This window comes from Brachyhypopomus gauderio, chromosome 9, assembly GCF_052324685.1.
Source record: "Brachyhypopomus gauderio isolate BG-103 chromosome 9, BGAUD_0.2, whole genome shotgun sequence".
NCBI classification, from domain to species: domain Eukaryota; kingdom Metazoa; phylum Chordata; class Actinopteri; order Gymnotiformes; family Hypopomidae; genus Brachyhypopomus; species Brachyhypopomus gauderio.
In genome coordinates this window covers 8447900-8464457 of record NC_135219.1, presented here as the reverse complement: position 1 = coordinate 8464457, position 16558 = coordinate 8447900, and the positions used below count along the sequence as shown (strand labels likewise).

General features: G+C 44.8%; 1 protein-coding gene and 1 long non-coding RNA gene across 5 annotated transcripts in view; one reads left to right on the top strand and one right to left on the bottom strand.

Annotated features, from left to right (window-relative positions):
• Nucleotides 1-16558, bottom strand: part of runx2b (RUNX family transcription factor 2b) — a 32844-nt gene that overhangs the window by 15450 nt on the left and 836 nt on the right. For all 3 annotated transcript variants that reach the window (XM_077016841.1, XM_077016840.1, XM_077016839.1), the window contains 3 exons: nt 3602-3858; nt 2431-2587; nt 1-102 (listed from right to left, as the gene is read on the bottom strand). The exon at nt 1-102 is cut by the window's left edge and continues 3 nt beyond it. In XM_077016841.1, the coding sequence (XP_076872956.1) occupies nt 1-102; nt 2431-2587; nt 3602-3858 (516 nt within the window). The remainder of the gene's footprint in view (nt 103-2430; nt 2588-3601; nt 3859-16558) is intronic.
• Nucleotides 3766-16558, top strand: part of LOC143522891 (uncharacterized) — a 33080-nt gene continuing 20287 nt past the window's right edge. For both annotated transcript variants that reach the window (XR_013133165.1, XR_013133166.1), the window contains exon 1: nt 3766-3899. This is a non-coding gene — a long non-coding RNA (uncharacterized LOC143522891). The remainder of the gene's footprint in view (nt 3900-16558) is intronic.

Genomic DNA, 16558 nt, shown 5'->3' with positions numbered 1-16558 from the left:
TTGGCTCTCGCGGTCCGTCCACGGTCACCTTAATGGCTCTGTGGTAAGTGGCCACTTGCGGTGGGTTTGTGAACACCGTAATCGTCAGTGTGAAGCTTTTCCCTGCGCAAACACAAACACATTTAAGGGCTTCAGTCGCTGACAGTAAAAACACTCACATGCGCTTCACATGCGCTTCACTCTGTGTCTGTCTTCTCTGTACAACCTCATGCTGCAAAATCCTGCCGGACTATCCGGGAACCTAAACGCTTTCATCTTTCAGTCGTGTCTTCATTTGAACGAACCGTAATCTAGACTTAATCCCTAATCTAGATTTGGTCGTTGTGAGTAGTTCTGTGAATTGGGACAATGACACATAAACAGTAGCATCATTCTAACAACCCTGACTCACTCGTCACTGCCCTGAACATAGATCCCAGACCAACCGCTCTGTGGGTCTCAGAGGAGAATGACGAGGATTAAGATGGCAGCCTAAGTGGCCCTGCGTGCCTGTACCACTGGCCTAACAAGTCGGGAAGAGGTGGGTGGAAAGCCAGGGAGACTCTTAGAGACACTGAGAGACAGAGAGAAACTGAGAGACAGAGATACATTGAGAGACAGTCAAACGGTGAGAGACAGAGAGACACTGAGAGACAGTCAAACACTCAGAGACAGAGAGACACTGAGAGGCAGAGAGAGACACTGAGAGACAGGGAGACACAGAAAGACAGAGAGACACTGAGATACAGGGAGACACTGAGAGACAGATAGACACAGAGATAGGGAGACACTGAGAGACAGTCAAACAGTGAGAGACAGGGAGACATTGAGAGACAGTCCAACACTAAGAGACAGAGAGACACAGAGACAGAGAGACACATAGACAGGAAGACACTGAGAGACAAAGAGACACTGAGAGACATGGAGACACAGAAAGACAGAGACACACTGAGAGACAGGGAGAAAGAAAGACAGAGACACTGAGAGACAGGGAGACACTGAGAGACATGCAACACTGAGGACACACACAGCTCTAATACTGTACTTCAGACATCTCTCTTGTGAAGGTAAAAAGAATAACTTTAAATGGAGTTGTGAAACCTGATGAGCATGTCCACACACTGCACCCTATGTAGCGCCCTTACCTACATATGAACACACACTGCACCCTATGTAGCGCCCTTACCTACATATGAACACACACTGCACCCTATGTAGCGCCCCTACCTACATATGAACACACACTGCACCCTATGTAGCGCCCTTACCTACATATGAACACACACTACACCCTATGTAGCGCCCTTACCTACATATGAACACACACTACACCCTATGTAGCGCCCTTACCTACATATGAACACACACTACACCCTATGTAGCGCCCTTACCTACATATGAACACACACTGCACCCTATGTAGCGCCCTTACCTACATATGAACACACACTGCACCCTATGTAGCGCCCCTACCTACATATGAACACACACTACACCCTATGTAGCGCCCTTACCTACATATGAACACACACTGCACCCTATGTAGCGCCCTTACCTACATATGAACACACACTGCACCCTATGTAGTATGTATGTATTTACAGCAGTGAGAGAATATCATAAGAACATTAACATCACCCTACATATGAACACACACTACACCCTATGTAGCGCCCTTACCTACATATGAACAGACACTACACCCTATGTAGCGCCCTTACCTACATATGAACACACACTACACCCTATGTAGTATGTATGTATTTACAGCAGTGAGAGAATATCATAAGAACATTAACATCGCCCTTTACTCAGAAATACCCTCTTAGATTATTGTGGAGGATGAAATCACTAGTGCCAGACAAAGCTTTGTGGTGAGGAACGTGTACAGAACTAGTGTGATTTATCTGACCACTGTGATGCTCATAGAGCTACAAGTTCATAACTATCATAGTAAGCAAAGCCACTGGCTATAGTTACTCAGTGTGTCCACGTGTGACTACATCACATTAGTATACATCATCTTCCCCTGATGTGCACAGATGTAGGGTGATTAATCATAATCTAATATTGTCTTAATATTTAACTATTCAAAAGAGCAGCGCATTAACTATTGTGTAAACTCTCTCATTCTGCTTCAAAGCAGAGTCTTCCGCTTAATCCAGTCTACTTAGAGACCTACTAATGTAAACAACAGTAAACAGGCATTAACTGCTCCAGACCTGATAATTACACACAGGAGACAACATGGCTTCACAGCGCTGAAGTCTGACTATAGCATGGTGATGATGGCTGATTTCTGTCCTGCTGCCAACGAATTTCAGCCAAGATCCTGATCTTTGGGGCCCAAGAGAGGGGTGTGTCCTACTCCGTAATATAAAACGATCTAAACACACCTAGCTGCATTTTGTCCCCAAAGTTGAATGTCATGAGATGGACAGGTGAGCTGACCTCTCCCACTGCGGCCCACGAAGCGCAGGTCGTTGAAGCGTGCCACCTGGTTCTTCATCACACCTGAGGCGTTGCGCAGCTCGGCAGAGTAGTTCTCGTCATTGCCAGCCATGACAGTGACCACCGTCCCATCAGGAACCTCTCCCAGGGCCACGACCTTGAGAGAGAGAGAGAGAGAGAGAGAGAGAGAGAGAGAGAGAGAGAGAGAGAGAGAGAGAGAGAGAGAGAGTAGAGCCCTGGTTGAACGCTTCCAAAGGTCACCCTGTCACTTCAGAAAGCATGGCTACCTGCTCCTGGGGGCAATACCGTCTTGTGATCAGGTATTCCCAAACGGAATAAACAGTACATAAAAAATATTCTGCTTTCTAGTGTATAGTATATATTATTACATTGTGAACTATGAACAAAACATTATGCAACCTATGTAATTAATACGAATAATATTATTAACACACATAATGAATGTGCAAGGCAACATCTTGACGACAAATATTCTCAAAAAATATCGTAGGCCAAAAAATGTGTTTAAAAAAGTCATAAAAAATATATGCGAGAATAAGATGATAAACACAGCGCCCGGGCTGTATCGCAGCGCGCACGTGTGCATTCAGTTTTTTGTAAAACTGTTTATACTTGAATACCAAATGTTTAACTATAAATGTTCAAATATATAATATCGCATTGTAAATGTAAATTACACTATATACACTATCGGCACTCCGCAAAACCGAAAAATCTAATTAATTTAGTAACGGGCTCACTTACAATTTCTTTGGAAAAATGTTTATGTATTGTACACGATAAAACTATACTATGTAGTATGCAGTTATAACGCAACAATGTCTAATAAATACTCAGAACCATTAAGATGTATTGCTGTTAGATAATCGTTTTTCTCGGTTAAACAAGGAGTATCCAAAACGAACAACGTGTCCAAAATTACAAGGCTAGTCCATACCACCAAAGCAGCAAATAACCTAGTTTCCGTGAAAAAGGAAAGATCTAATATCCTCAGAGGTTTAAAAACAACGTGTGGGTTGCGTTTCTGCTACGAACCAACACACAGAATTACTCTATCCGCTAAAGAAATTGCACTAAAGTACAGCTTGTTATATTTAACAACATGCTCCCCGTCGCTAAAATCTATTTAAAAAATCAAAATGAAACGTACCTTAAACGCTACTGGAAGAGTTTTGTTACACCTCCAGTGAGAGGGCAGAACGGAGCAAAGGAAGTTTGGGCTATCGGTCCGGACGAGTTCGGCGGGGTGGTCGGCGATGATCTCGGCCATGGAGCGGTTCTCCTGCGGGCGAAGCCTCGGCACCGCCGCGTCCGGCTGTCCCACGTTGGTGTTCACGTCGTTCATTTTCACCGGGACAGGTTGTAAACTGCTGGACGGGGGACTGAACCTCCGGCTCGCGCTGGGATCTACGGGAATGCGCATCACAACACCCTGAATGAACAAACAGGTAAGGCGACCCAGTAAGAGCCGGGGCAGGATCCGCTGGTGCGCTGTGCGCTCCTCAGTGTGCTCCTGTGCGCTCCTCTGTGTGCTCCTGTGCGCTCCTCTGTGCGCTCCTGCCGCTCCGCAGCTGCGCCAGTGCCAAATGACTCTCGGAAGTGGTGCGTGTGTGGAAATACAGGAGCCTCACGTCGAGACTTCGGCTGGAGCTGTGCGCCGAGTCGTCATTTACTACGTTTTCCCGTTTTAAAACGTAACGTTAAAAAAATACCACATTTCTTTAACACCTAGCACATTTTCGAAATTTTTTTATCGATTGCGTTCTGTTTATTGGAGGATTATTTGAGTGCAATAATGAAAAAGACCATCTGTCCGACTCATATCCTTTTCCATTTAACCGTTCTAATAGGACGCTGGAATTCAATGACTTTCTGAGACGAATTAAACGAACATTCAAGTTTATCCTGGTGGTTGATTTTTTGGTTTCCTGTATATTTAGGTCGCTTCGGTTTTTTCGCTTCGTCTGATTTGATCAGGTCTAACAGGTAAACTCGCAGTGCAGGATCAAGCTGCGAAAGATCAGAAAACGCAGATAATTTGCGGTCGGTAAAATGAAATGAGTTTATAAGAGGTAAATCGCCTCAAATGTGGTTTGCCTGTGAATCAGGGCATTTTCTTGTCAACTCTTTTGTGGTGTATAGCTAGAGCGTCAGGCAATCATTAGCCCGATGTCACTCCAACACGTGGTGTCTGAAGTCACATTATGGCTAATGTAATATTTCGAAATACAGTCAGAATCTGACTGAACATGTTATTTTCCAACGTTATCACTTTGTTATGGAACGCCAAAATTTCCCCCTGTGAATAAGCGGTTAGACTCGTGGATTAATTGCCTTGTCCTTAGACTTTTGAAAAGGTATGACCAACCGTTTTGATAGAATTTATTACATGTCTAGTACCAAGCCTAGCAGTCTTGAGATCTGTCAGTAAGTTAGGTAAATCACGCTTGAGAGTATTGGTGTGCAGTGTTGCCCTGCGCAGATTACGCTGCTCTAGAGTAAAGGGAATATTATTTTATTTTCTAGTTTGTAGATTTCCAACTGTAGCGAGAAGCTGTAAATAAGACTCTTGTTCGAGGAATGAAATTGTGGTTTCACGCTGATTTGACGCAAAATCCATAGTGTGTGTGTGTGTGTGCGTGTGTGTGTGTGTGTGTGTGCGTGCGTGCATGTGTGTATGTTTGCGTGTGTATGTGTGTGTGTGTGTGTGCGTGCGTGTGAGTGAGAAAGAGTAGGTAATGTGTGTTTTGTGCGCCTGTACTGTAAGTTCAGTTCAATACAATAAATGTTGACTGTTGTCAAAAGGAAGGTTTCTCTAATTACAGAAATTACAGAAACTATTGGTGCAATCCAATAGTTAGTTAACACATTATAATAATCAAATAATAAAGGACACACAATGTTTTGTTTTCCAGATAAGTAACAACTACACCGACAGAACAGACAGATAGTCCGGGTAAAAACAGGAACTCTGTTGGGCTAGTAAGACTAGTGAGCCACCGTATAGCCTATTATCAAGACTGTGTGATGGAACCCCATCTCATCTCCCCATTATACTGTAGATGGCAACCTCTCTCCTTGACAGAAGGCATCATGGTGTTTTATGATCAAGGTCTTTCACTTGAACATTTGAAACCTCTGCAGTCCTTTTCAGTTCTACGTACGTCTGTAATGTGGCCACGATTCTGTCCAGCTAGCAAGGAAATGCAACTGAGCCACAGTGCTGATTATATTGTGGTTTTCACATTCGTATGGAGAGATCACTGGATTATACGTCCTCCCCAACACTCCAAAAACAAGAAATCAGAACTGCTCAAAGGAAAGAAAACTGCTTCATGCTTATGGAACAGGTTAGGGATTGCTGAAAGGTCCTAACGTATGTCTGTCCTGGGACATGTCCAAATGTATATGTCCTCCGTGTCTTTGTGTGTGTGCGTGTGGGAGGGCGAGACGAGGTCTCAGGAAGCACTGACATACATGTGGCAGATAGTTATGATAGCGAAGAAAAAAGGCCTATTGAATTACATTCACTCTCTTTCTGCCCAGAACACCAAAATATGGTGCAGATTGGCCAACATTATAAAAGATCAACTTTAAATTTATGGAGAGATAAATCAGTAGGGTTGTAATTAAAGTCGTAATGGTATTAAACATATCCATGCTAAAATTGCGCTGTGTATTATTCAAACAGTCTGGGATCTCAGGTCTGTCTGCTTCCTGCTTTCTCCATCATTTAGTCACTTGGGGCCAAATGTGTGACACAGAGAGGGAAATGGTCGTGGTTTTTAGGACAGTCTAGTGACCACTCAGTCTTGAATGCAATTGATCGAAAACATATATGAATATTGGGAACGGTCAATAAAGGAATGGTGGAAGTTAATGGGAGGACCAGAGAGCAGAGAGACTGTTGACATGCCCGACCAGAGCTGTGTGTTAAGTCATACACAAATAGATATCAAAGAGCATTTGTCACATCTGAATCCACTTTGCTGTACAGTGTGGGCGCCATCTGCCAGCAATATCAGTGCGGGGTGTACACACTTCATTTCAGTCCTTCACTGTGCTTTGAGACCAGGGCTTTGCCCACTTCTTTCGGGCCCATTGTTTGATGTTCTAATGAGCCTAGCGTAGGCCACACAGCAGGCTAGGATGTGCTGCAAACCCTAGGGCTTGACGCCACTCGTTATGAGCAAGGACATGGGCTTGCTGTTCACCCTTCATCACTCTAAACGGTCCTCAAGTCCTGATGGTCCTCAAGCCCCCCCCCCCCCCCCCCCAATCCCCCCCATCCCCCACAACGGTGCCACCAAGCCAGGATCTGGCGATAAAATAAACTTGGCAGTCTGATCTATCAGATGGCAGTCTGATCTAGTTTGTCAGCTCAACAAACTAGCGTTTGGCGAAACGTTACTGAATGAACGTCTGCTGTGCTAGGCTCCAAGACAGCGGGATGAGATGTTTGTGCAATAGTCAGTCAGCAACACTCCTCATCCCACCGTGATCCATACCTTATTATAAGTGATGACACGAGACAAAGAAGCCATTGTTGACTGGTAATGTAAACAAAAAGAGACACTGCGCTCCAGGGCTGTAATGATATCCAAATGACTCCAATTGAGATTCATAAAGTCCCTGGATTATGTAACGTGCTACGTGAGTGTTATTCTCTGTGTAATTTTTTTTTTTTTCTCATCCTGCGTTCCTTCGTTGGTCGGGAGGAAAAATACAGCCACTTAAGGCCCTGGATCAAGACTCCATTTCACAGTGGTGCATTTTTGAGACACTTAATTATGGCTTTATGTGGGGAGCATTTTGATGGGGCCACAGAACCTTCCAGTTTTAAACACTTACTTTCCATCTGTGGCAGCAAATGAACAGAGTGAGAGAGGAAGAAAGAGGGTGAGTGAGAGGGAGAGAGAGAAAAATGACAGATACACAGAAATCATACTCCTTACTTCATCAGGAAGCCCCTCTTAACTCCTCTCAATCCCCAGATCTCATCTAAACCCATAATTACTATTTGTCATTGAATGGCTGGTGACATCATCATGGAAGCCAGCTACACTGTCTTCAAAAAAAAAACCTGCCAAGGTATCAGGAAGTGAGGCAGTAAGGCAAAGGATCCTGCCCAGCACATCATGGCCATGCGGAGATGGTGGAGTTTGGCAGCTAACGCCCGAGTGAAAGGACAGAAATGAGGCAGGGTGAGTTTCCACGTGGGGGTACAGGAGGGAGAGCGTGTGCGCTGTCTGCCGTCCTCTGGTTGTCTTGGACGTGTGGCATGGCAGCGTTGTCTGGAGATCAGAGTGGAGATGGAGAGCTGCTGTGGTTGGTGGTGGTGGTGTAGCTACAAAGGCCATTTCCTTTTTTCTCCTATTGGCATGACTGTCTGCCGCCTCCAGCCTTCATGGAGGTCCCTAATTGAGATCACACGTGCTTTAAAATAGGAACAGAAAAGGAACTTCTGCGGCTCGCGAAGGGGAAAGACCGAAAGGGCATTAATACGTGACTGCCGTTAAACCCCCCGTAATAACGCCCTGAATGGTAATAACGCCCTGAATGGTAATAACGCCCTGAATGTTAATAACGCCCTGAAGCGTTAAGAGCTCGTGCTGCTCGGCTGTGGAGTTTGCTCGGTGTTTGGACATACAAAAGCAGTACTGGCGTTCTCAGACCGTGGCCACCCTGTGGTTGTGGGGTAGTTCTCACACCACGGTGTCCCTGTGGTTGTGGGGTAGTTCTCACACCACGGTGTCCCTGTGGTTGTGGGGTAGTTCTCACACCACGGTGTCCCTGTGGCTGTGGGGTAGTTCTCACACCACGGTGTCCCTGTGGCTGTGGGGTAGTTCTCACACCACGGTGTCCCTGTGGTTGTAGGGTAGTTCTCACACCACGGTGTCCCTGTGGCTGTGGGGTAGTTCTCACACCACGGTGTCCCTGTGGTTGTGGGGTAGTTCTCACACCACGGTGTCCCTGTGGTTGTGGGGTAGTTCTCACACCACGGTGTCCCTGTGGCTGTGGGGTAGTTCTCACACCACGGTGTCCCTGTGGCTGTGGGGTAGTTCTCACACCACGGTGTCCCTGTGGTTGTGGGGTAGTTCTCACACCACGGTGTCCCTGTGGTTGTGGGGTAGTTCTCACACCACGGTGTCCCTGTGGTTGTGGGGTAGTTCTCACACCACGGTGTCCCTGTGGTTGTGGGGTAGTTCTCACACCACGGTGTCCCTGTGGCTGTGGGGTAGTTCTCACACCACGGTGTCCCTGTGGTTGTGGGGTAGTTCTCACACCACGGTGTCCCTGTGGCTGTGGGGTAGTTCTCACACCACGGTGTCCCTGTGGTTGTGGGGTAGTTCTCACACCACGGTGTCCCTGTGGTTGTGGGGTAGTTCTCACACCACGGTGTCCCTGTGGCTGTGGGGTAGTTCTCACACCACGGTGTCCCTGTGGCTGTGGGGTAGTTCTCACACCACGGTGTCCCTGTGGTTGTGAGGTAGTTCTCACACCACGGTGTCCCTGTGGTTGTGGGGTAGTTCTCACACCACGGTGTCCCTGTGGCTGTGGGGTAGTTCTCACACCCGGTGTCCCTGTGGTTGTGGGGTAGGATTATCATGTGCTTATGGACGCCCATGGAAGCACACACTGTTGTAGCCCGGGAAGAACGCATAACTTGTGTATCGGTTGTGTGTTGCTTCACAGAGCATATTGAGATGTTCCGTGTTAGAGGTGTGCATTTACATAAAATACATATTAAAATATTCCAAATTATATTTTGTTGTTAACTAATTACTTAATTTATTTATATTCAAGCTATGTAACACAACTCAATTCATTTAGGGAGGACTAACGGAGGATTAATGAGGAAAGACGGATAAATGGGAACTTCACAGTTACTTCTTCAGGTTAAGACTGGGTGTCATTTTTCCATGGGAACGTGTTTATTTTGGACCAAAAGGCAGCCAGAATTCCACCTCACACTTTTCCTTTCCGCTGTGGATTGCACTGGTCTGCTTCCTCCCTGAAACCGCCTGGTTAGTTGAAAAATATTTATAGTACATGTGCAAGACATGCTGTTCTCATGTACCCATGGCTTAGTGCTGTACTGCAAACTAAAACTAGGACCAGATTTATTGCGGGGCGCTTTCACCTTGTCCCACAGCAGAGTGAGAATGATTTGTTGATGGGATAATGTGCACCAGTGATAGATGGAGAGGTTGAAGGCCAGACAGGCAGGTGTCCAGGGTGCGTCTCCCTGTTGCCCATCCTGCCGATTTAGCACAGCTCCTGTTGATTCTCTCTTTTTTCGGGTGTTTGAACAGAGTGCTCAGAAGCTCACGCCCAGGTGCTCAGAAGCAGACGGGGGGGGGGATGAAAGGATAGGCAGGTCGGGGTGTTGGGGAGGGGGTGGAATTTTACAGCAGCTGTAGTCACACTTGGCGAGCTGGAGCCAGGACCCGTGCGGGACATTCGGGGCATCACTCTTCCTGTGCATAAACCTTAGACAGGAGGAGCATTTAACACAGGAACATGTGCACGGCAGTAGATGAAATGAATTATTCCGGGACGTCGAAGGCCTGTGGAACCAGGTGATTTACTGGGACTACTGCTCTGATATTTCTGCAAAAAAATAAAGCTGCCATTGTTTTCTAGAAACTCAGTCATTCTCCAGGGGCTTGTCCAGTCCTCCTGGTGTTTTTAGCCTGTATGCTGGACTTGCCAGAGCTTAGCAGAAAATGGTAATACAACCCTAAACCTGCAGAGTGTTGCTTATTAATGCACACTCATGATGCTACGATCAGTAGTGAACAGAGGAAATGATGAAGGGAAATGATGGAGAGAAAAGATGAAGGGAAAAGATGGAGGGAAATGCTGGAGGGAAATGATGGAGGGTAAAGATGGAGCAAATGATGGATGAAAATTATAAATGCTCCTTGAAGTACAGGCTGGCCATACTGCCACAGAAATCATTTGCCAACAAATTATCATGGACCATACAGTGTGTATATATATATATAATATCACAGTTTGTTGTAGACTTTCAGTTCAACAGTGTATATAAAACAAAACCTCCCTTTTAACAGCAAAACTATGAAATTATACCTAATTTAGGTTGTTGAACTCAAATGAATTCCAGTATGTGAGTGAAAAGTTGTCTGAGTTCCAATATCCCATTGGGAGAATTTATTTTATTGATAGCTGCTGCACTGGGAGTGATATCCCTGCGGTTTGCCTATGACACACCAGTGCAATCACATTCTAGTTTCAGAAATGAGTGAAACGACTCTTTGGCATTTTGACTGCAGATCTCAGATGTCTTGGAATTACTCTACACACTCCACCTTAATTCAGCTCTCTAACACAGAGAAGGTTCGATGGTGACAAATGTTTCCACCGTTGGTAAATACTTGCACTGAGGTGAACAGTTGGGCTTTGTAAACATTTTTTACAGTAAAATATACTCTGAACATTCACTTTATTAGAAACAGTTACCTGGTTCCAACATTCTCCGGGCCCTTCATTGGACAGACATGTCTTATAAGTGCACTGCACAGGTGAACAGTTTCAGTTTCAGCCAATCAGCTGCCATCTACAGTTTGTCAGCCACACTCTAACCCATTCATCACTGGTCAGTTTCAGACCACAGGAGCTGCTGACGAGATGTCATTGGGTTGGCAAGTTATTCTCAACACAGCAGTGACACTGACATGTTAGGGAATGTTGCCTTGGTGAAGTGTGTCAGGCAGAGGGCTGCTGCTAGGGAGCTTGAAAGTGTGTTTGTATGACAGCTGTCAGTGGTCTTCCACCCAAACATATCTACTCAAGTGTGGGCCAGAAATTGACTTCTGATGAGGAGATGAAGGGTGGCTAACAGACCTTTGGAGGATTCAAACTCACAAATCATAATTCAATTACAAGCCGAAAATGACATTTGAATTAAGCTGATTAAACTAAAAACACACCACATTTTGAATACAACCGCATTACCATTTATCATCCTGTTTAAGAAATAAAAGAGGTAGCCCTTTCATACATATTGGCTTTGTTGAATCCTACCCCCCTGGGTAAGTCTTATTAAAATAATTAAAACACAATGATTGCACATGTAATATATTTTAGATACACATAGACTTTTTGCTTTGGACTGAGGTCGTAGGTGGAGGAGTGGTCACCCCCACACAGAGGACCACACAGCCCCACAGACCCTCCTGCTCTGCTCACAGCGCAGTGAGGCTGGCCCAAAGGAAAGTGCCAGCCATGTTTTGCTAGGCTCTTTTTTCTGGTTCTTTTTTTCCCTCTGGTTCTTGGGTTTGGTGTTTTTGCTGAGTATCTGGATCTTATTTTAGAAGAGAAATTAAGAAAAACAAACATCATTTTAAAATACTGTGAAATGTGTAGAAAATATGAACGGTTTGGGGGTAGACTGAAGGTTGCATTTTCCATTTAAGACAGAGTATGGTTCGCAAACATCAAAACATGCCTGATGACTGTGAATGAACTGAATCATAATTCAGGAGCCTCGAGTGTTTCAAAAGCTGTCTTGGAGTTTATTTATCAGTGAAGTCAGTTGTTCGTGAATAGGAGACATGAGTGAGAATGTTTGTGAATGTTATAAGCCGAGAGTCTCGGTACATGTATTGTTATGTATGTGTTGGTTTGTATTTGTGTTCACATGTGATTTTGTAAGGGCCCTGTGGAACACACACCAAATATACACATCTGATCTGCAGAGTAGTGTCAGCTGTTTCTTGATTCAAACTTTCCTGAATTCAAACATTTAGATTTTTAATAGCACTTCTGTTCTTCTGCATAATTAAACAAAGTATTGGATCCTTTTCAGTTGTTAAATGTCTACAAAAATATGACAACCTAAATAATTTCTTTCAGTTATATAAATTCAGTTTAAATTTAACACCATTTTAAAAGCTGCCGACTACAGTGCTAAAATAGACATGTTCTGTGTTTTCTACAAAAGGCTCAGTTAAGGCTCCGAAGTGAATTAAGAGGAAACACACGAGGTCTGAGAATGTTGTGCTTTCAAACAGCACAGCTTTGAAGTTCATTTTCTTACAGGGCCTGTGGTTGCTAAAAAAGTATGACAACCCGGGAAGAAATTAGAATATACTTTCATGACCTCTGGGAGATTTTTGTCAACTCGACGTCTGTTCTTAACAGCCTCGATCCAAACCAGGCCAGTTTCTCTGATGCCCATCAAGAAAGTAACAAGCATGCCCAGCTGACAACTAGAAACCAAACGTTTAATATCCAAAGCCCTTTGTTCTATTATACCAGTCCCTGTGAGGAGTCACGCTACTAAAGCACTATAAGATTCTTGTCGCAAAAATTTTGTTTGAAATGATACATCGATGCATCAGTTTAGGCAGGTTGGCTATAGATTATTCACATAATCTTGGGAAAAAGAAGGTAGATTGTAAAGTGTTGCCAGGTGTGATCATTGTTCAATACATACAATGATCCTGTACAAAAACCTAGAGCAGATATTACACTGCAGCTGTTGGATGTCAAAGTTTCATGTTAAAATGTGGTTCTGTAGGTCTTCTGGGGTAATATAGGAGCTGAAGTCTCTCTGTTTCTCCTCAGACATTGTGACAGGTAAACCTGAACTACAAGGTAAAAGGCGCTGCCCCCCCCCCCCCCCCCCTCCTGCTGCTTCAGGGCATCTTAGAGGCATCAAAAATATCAGTCGGCTGTTACTTCAAAGGCAATTACTGAACACAGCACTGCGCCGCACGCTCAGTCTCGCTTTTGTGTCCGCTGCATATATGATTTCAGCCTTTGTGATCGGATGGGTAGCTGCACAAAACCCGGTGTGCCCGTGTGGGGATGCGTTGCAGGTGTTGAGAGTGATTTGGGGCATTCCCAACACAGCTCATGAACCCCACCCCCCACCACCCCCTGCCGAGGGGCACCGGGTCGTTTTAGTTAGGCGCGTGGGAGGAAGAAGAGGGGAGGAGGAAGAGGGGGCACAAAAGCTGGCCGCCACCCCCGCTCAGGCAGATGGGTGCTGTTTGATCCACAGGTGGTTCTCTTGTGACACAGCAGCGCTGCAGCTCTGAGGCGCAAGCTGATCCGCCTTCGCTCTGACGGGCCCGCTCCGGTTTCAGCGGGAGGTTCACGTGGGCGGCAGCCGCCGGTCTCGGTGTCCCACAGCCAATGGCTTGATGTTCAGGTGTGCAACCGATCCCTCGCATTTCACACTTTTAACACTCACGGGGTGCACGGAGAGGTAATCTGAGCAAATTAGGAGATGACCCTCGCGGCGTCCTGAAACCAAGTCTGACCCGTTTCTGGTCAGTCATTTCCGTCTCTCACCGTCCCTGTGCCCTATAGACTGTGTGTACGCAGCACCACAGGGGATTGGTTTCCTCTACAGTATGACTAAGTGCGTTGATTAAATTTTCACTTCCCTTTGTCATGTTCCAGTTATTGGTATCTTTACTGTGACAATGAACGGCCACCTGTAGTGTTTATCCATCAATCTTTTTATATGTAAAATTATGATGATAATTTGAACATAGGAAAGGACAAGTTAGGATGTATCATTGAAATTAGTATTGCGGACACCAGCTGCAGAAACCTCATTAACATTAACTATATAGTAAGTGTATTGTATATAGTAGATATAGTATATAGTATATATTCACCATATATAGAATATAGTATATATAGTATATAGTATATAGTGTCAGGTTCAAACAGGCCATTTCTATAATGGTTTATGGCATCTTCTGTCAATTTTATGGAGATATTATCAGAAAACCTAATATATAAAATGCAACTGAACAGAGCAACTGAATCAAATGATAAAGTACAGTCTTCTTTTCAATAATGCAGCACTCTATACAAGTAAGATACACATTACATCAAAGTCTAAGCCAAAAACCACCTCACAGTACACATTCGTTCCATTAGTTTCAGTATCCTGGTATCAAACTGACAGATTCCAGGGACGATTCCAGCCGTCATTATCTATAAATTCCTGTCAGAATTACATGTTTGCTTACCAGCTACAATTAAACTGCACCAAATAAATGTTCCTTTGAGGGTGGTATTTTTAGATGACTCTCCCCTCTCAGAAGCCACCACTGAGAGATTTTCCTCTCACTTCAATTACCTATTGATGAGAAGGCTTCCCTCCTCTGGTACTGCAGTGGAAAGAGGATGTCTGGTTTGCTTTTAAGATGTCTCAGAAGTGCGGGGCCGTGGTGGGACGTGAGGAGGTCGTGCGTGTAGCAGAAGGAGCCTGTCTCCTACTCGGCTTAGCTCCTCTCAATTACCGTACACGGATATTTTGGAACAGCTCTGGATTCTAAGTCATCAGCCTCATTAAACCATCCTCTCTGTTTTCATCAAGCAGTTTAGGTGGGTCCCCCCCTCTCACTCTCTCTCTCTCTCTCTCTCTCTCTCTCTCTCTCTCTCTCTTTCTCTCTCTCTCTCCAGTTTCTTTAAATGATAATTACTACCATGGGAGAATTGTCAATACTAGGCTTTGATTTTGATAGAGGGAAAATAAGCAGTAGAGTTTGCCCTGGTGAGACAGTGTTATCCTACGTCGGGCCACATGTGTTGACAATTATTCTACGCCCATCTGTAAAGTTGCAAAGAAGGTTTTCTAGCTAATTAAATCCTAATCTTTATATAGTGAAACCTGTGCATGTGTGTGTCTGTGTTTTCAACATTTGTAGTTTATATGTGTGCATACAAAAAAGGCTACTGTGTATAAAGAGGTTTTAAAAAACTATTTTGGGAAATTACATAACAAGGGTTAGAAAATCAAGATCCATATAATACTGAAAAAACAAATAAACCTTACATATTGCTTTTTTAATTCTGCATACCAGACATCTATTCTATCACATATAAATATCTCTATTTAGTCCTGCTACGTGACATGCATTTTTATATTTAATAGTAATCAGTTTTGTGGCACACATCACATCAGTTTTTGTTTTGAGTTAACACAGACATTAAAGTGCTTTGACCTTCGATTAGAAGTCGTGTGGAGCTGTGTCTCAACATTTGCCCGAGCGGTAATGGACGTGTCTTCGGGGTGTTGTCCAGACACTGGCCCCTGCACCGGGCCGCTGCGGTTCTTCCCGTGTTCTCACCCCAGAGACAGGCGAGGGGACCAGAGGTTAACGTGCTAATAGGGGGGTGCTGATTGCTACAAGTGCCTGTCTGGCTCTGGCCCTGCTGGGGGGGGAGGGCAGCACGTGTGGCTGGAAGAACCAGCTCTGCACAGCTGCGTTTGCAAACTGCACATTTGGACTTATTCAAAAGTGCCCTGAAAGATTTCTCTTGGAAGGATATGCGAGCCCATAGATCAAGCAGAATGAATGGCCTTTCATGCTTTTTGCCGGTCTGTCGTGAGCGAGCCATATTTCTTCACACACAATGGAGATTTGTGCCGTATTGATCTCTTTGCAGTGTTCGCAGTTTAGTAGTTCTCAGAGTTATTTTTTTTTGCATCCTCTCTTGGCACTTAATTTAAATTAAACCGAAAACTTCTAACAGTGCTCGACGACGTATGTGTTTAAGGTCGTAATTCGTAATGCTGTAATATGTTTAAGGCTGTTTTAGATTGCACATTGTTGCCTGTGGAGTAAACAATAAATCTGACGCAACACTTCAAACCAACGATTCAATGGCTGTGAAAATTTCAGAAATAAACTGGCCCCTGTGCAACACATGGATTCTCAATATGTTAAAAAAGCCGAGATGACTAGGGACACTCGTACATCATTGCACTCTTCTGCTCCAGAAGTGGATCGGTGCATTAGAGCGATGCTGTTGGGTTTTCTCAGCTAAATCCTCCTGCGTCTTTCTCTGGCCCTAGGTCCTCTCTCACCAGGCTACCTGCAGTGAAGGCCACTCAGCTATGCGAGCGCACACACGAGCCCTGATCCAGCAGGCCTGCCTGCGTCTGCTTCCATATTATACTCCTTTTGCCTTCCGTGTTCGACTGCTTTTCTCGGACCGCGTGCGGCATGCTCACTGATTGTTTACATTTCACGGAAACGTCTTTTGAGGACCCTTTTTTAATCACTTCACGACATCACTCCACGAGTGCAGCCTTAGTTGTACAAACAGG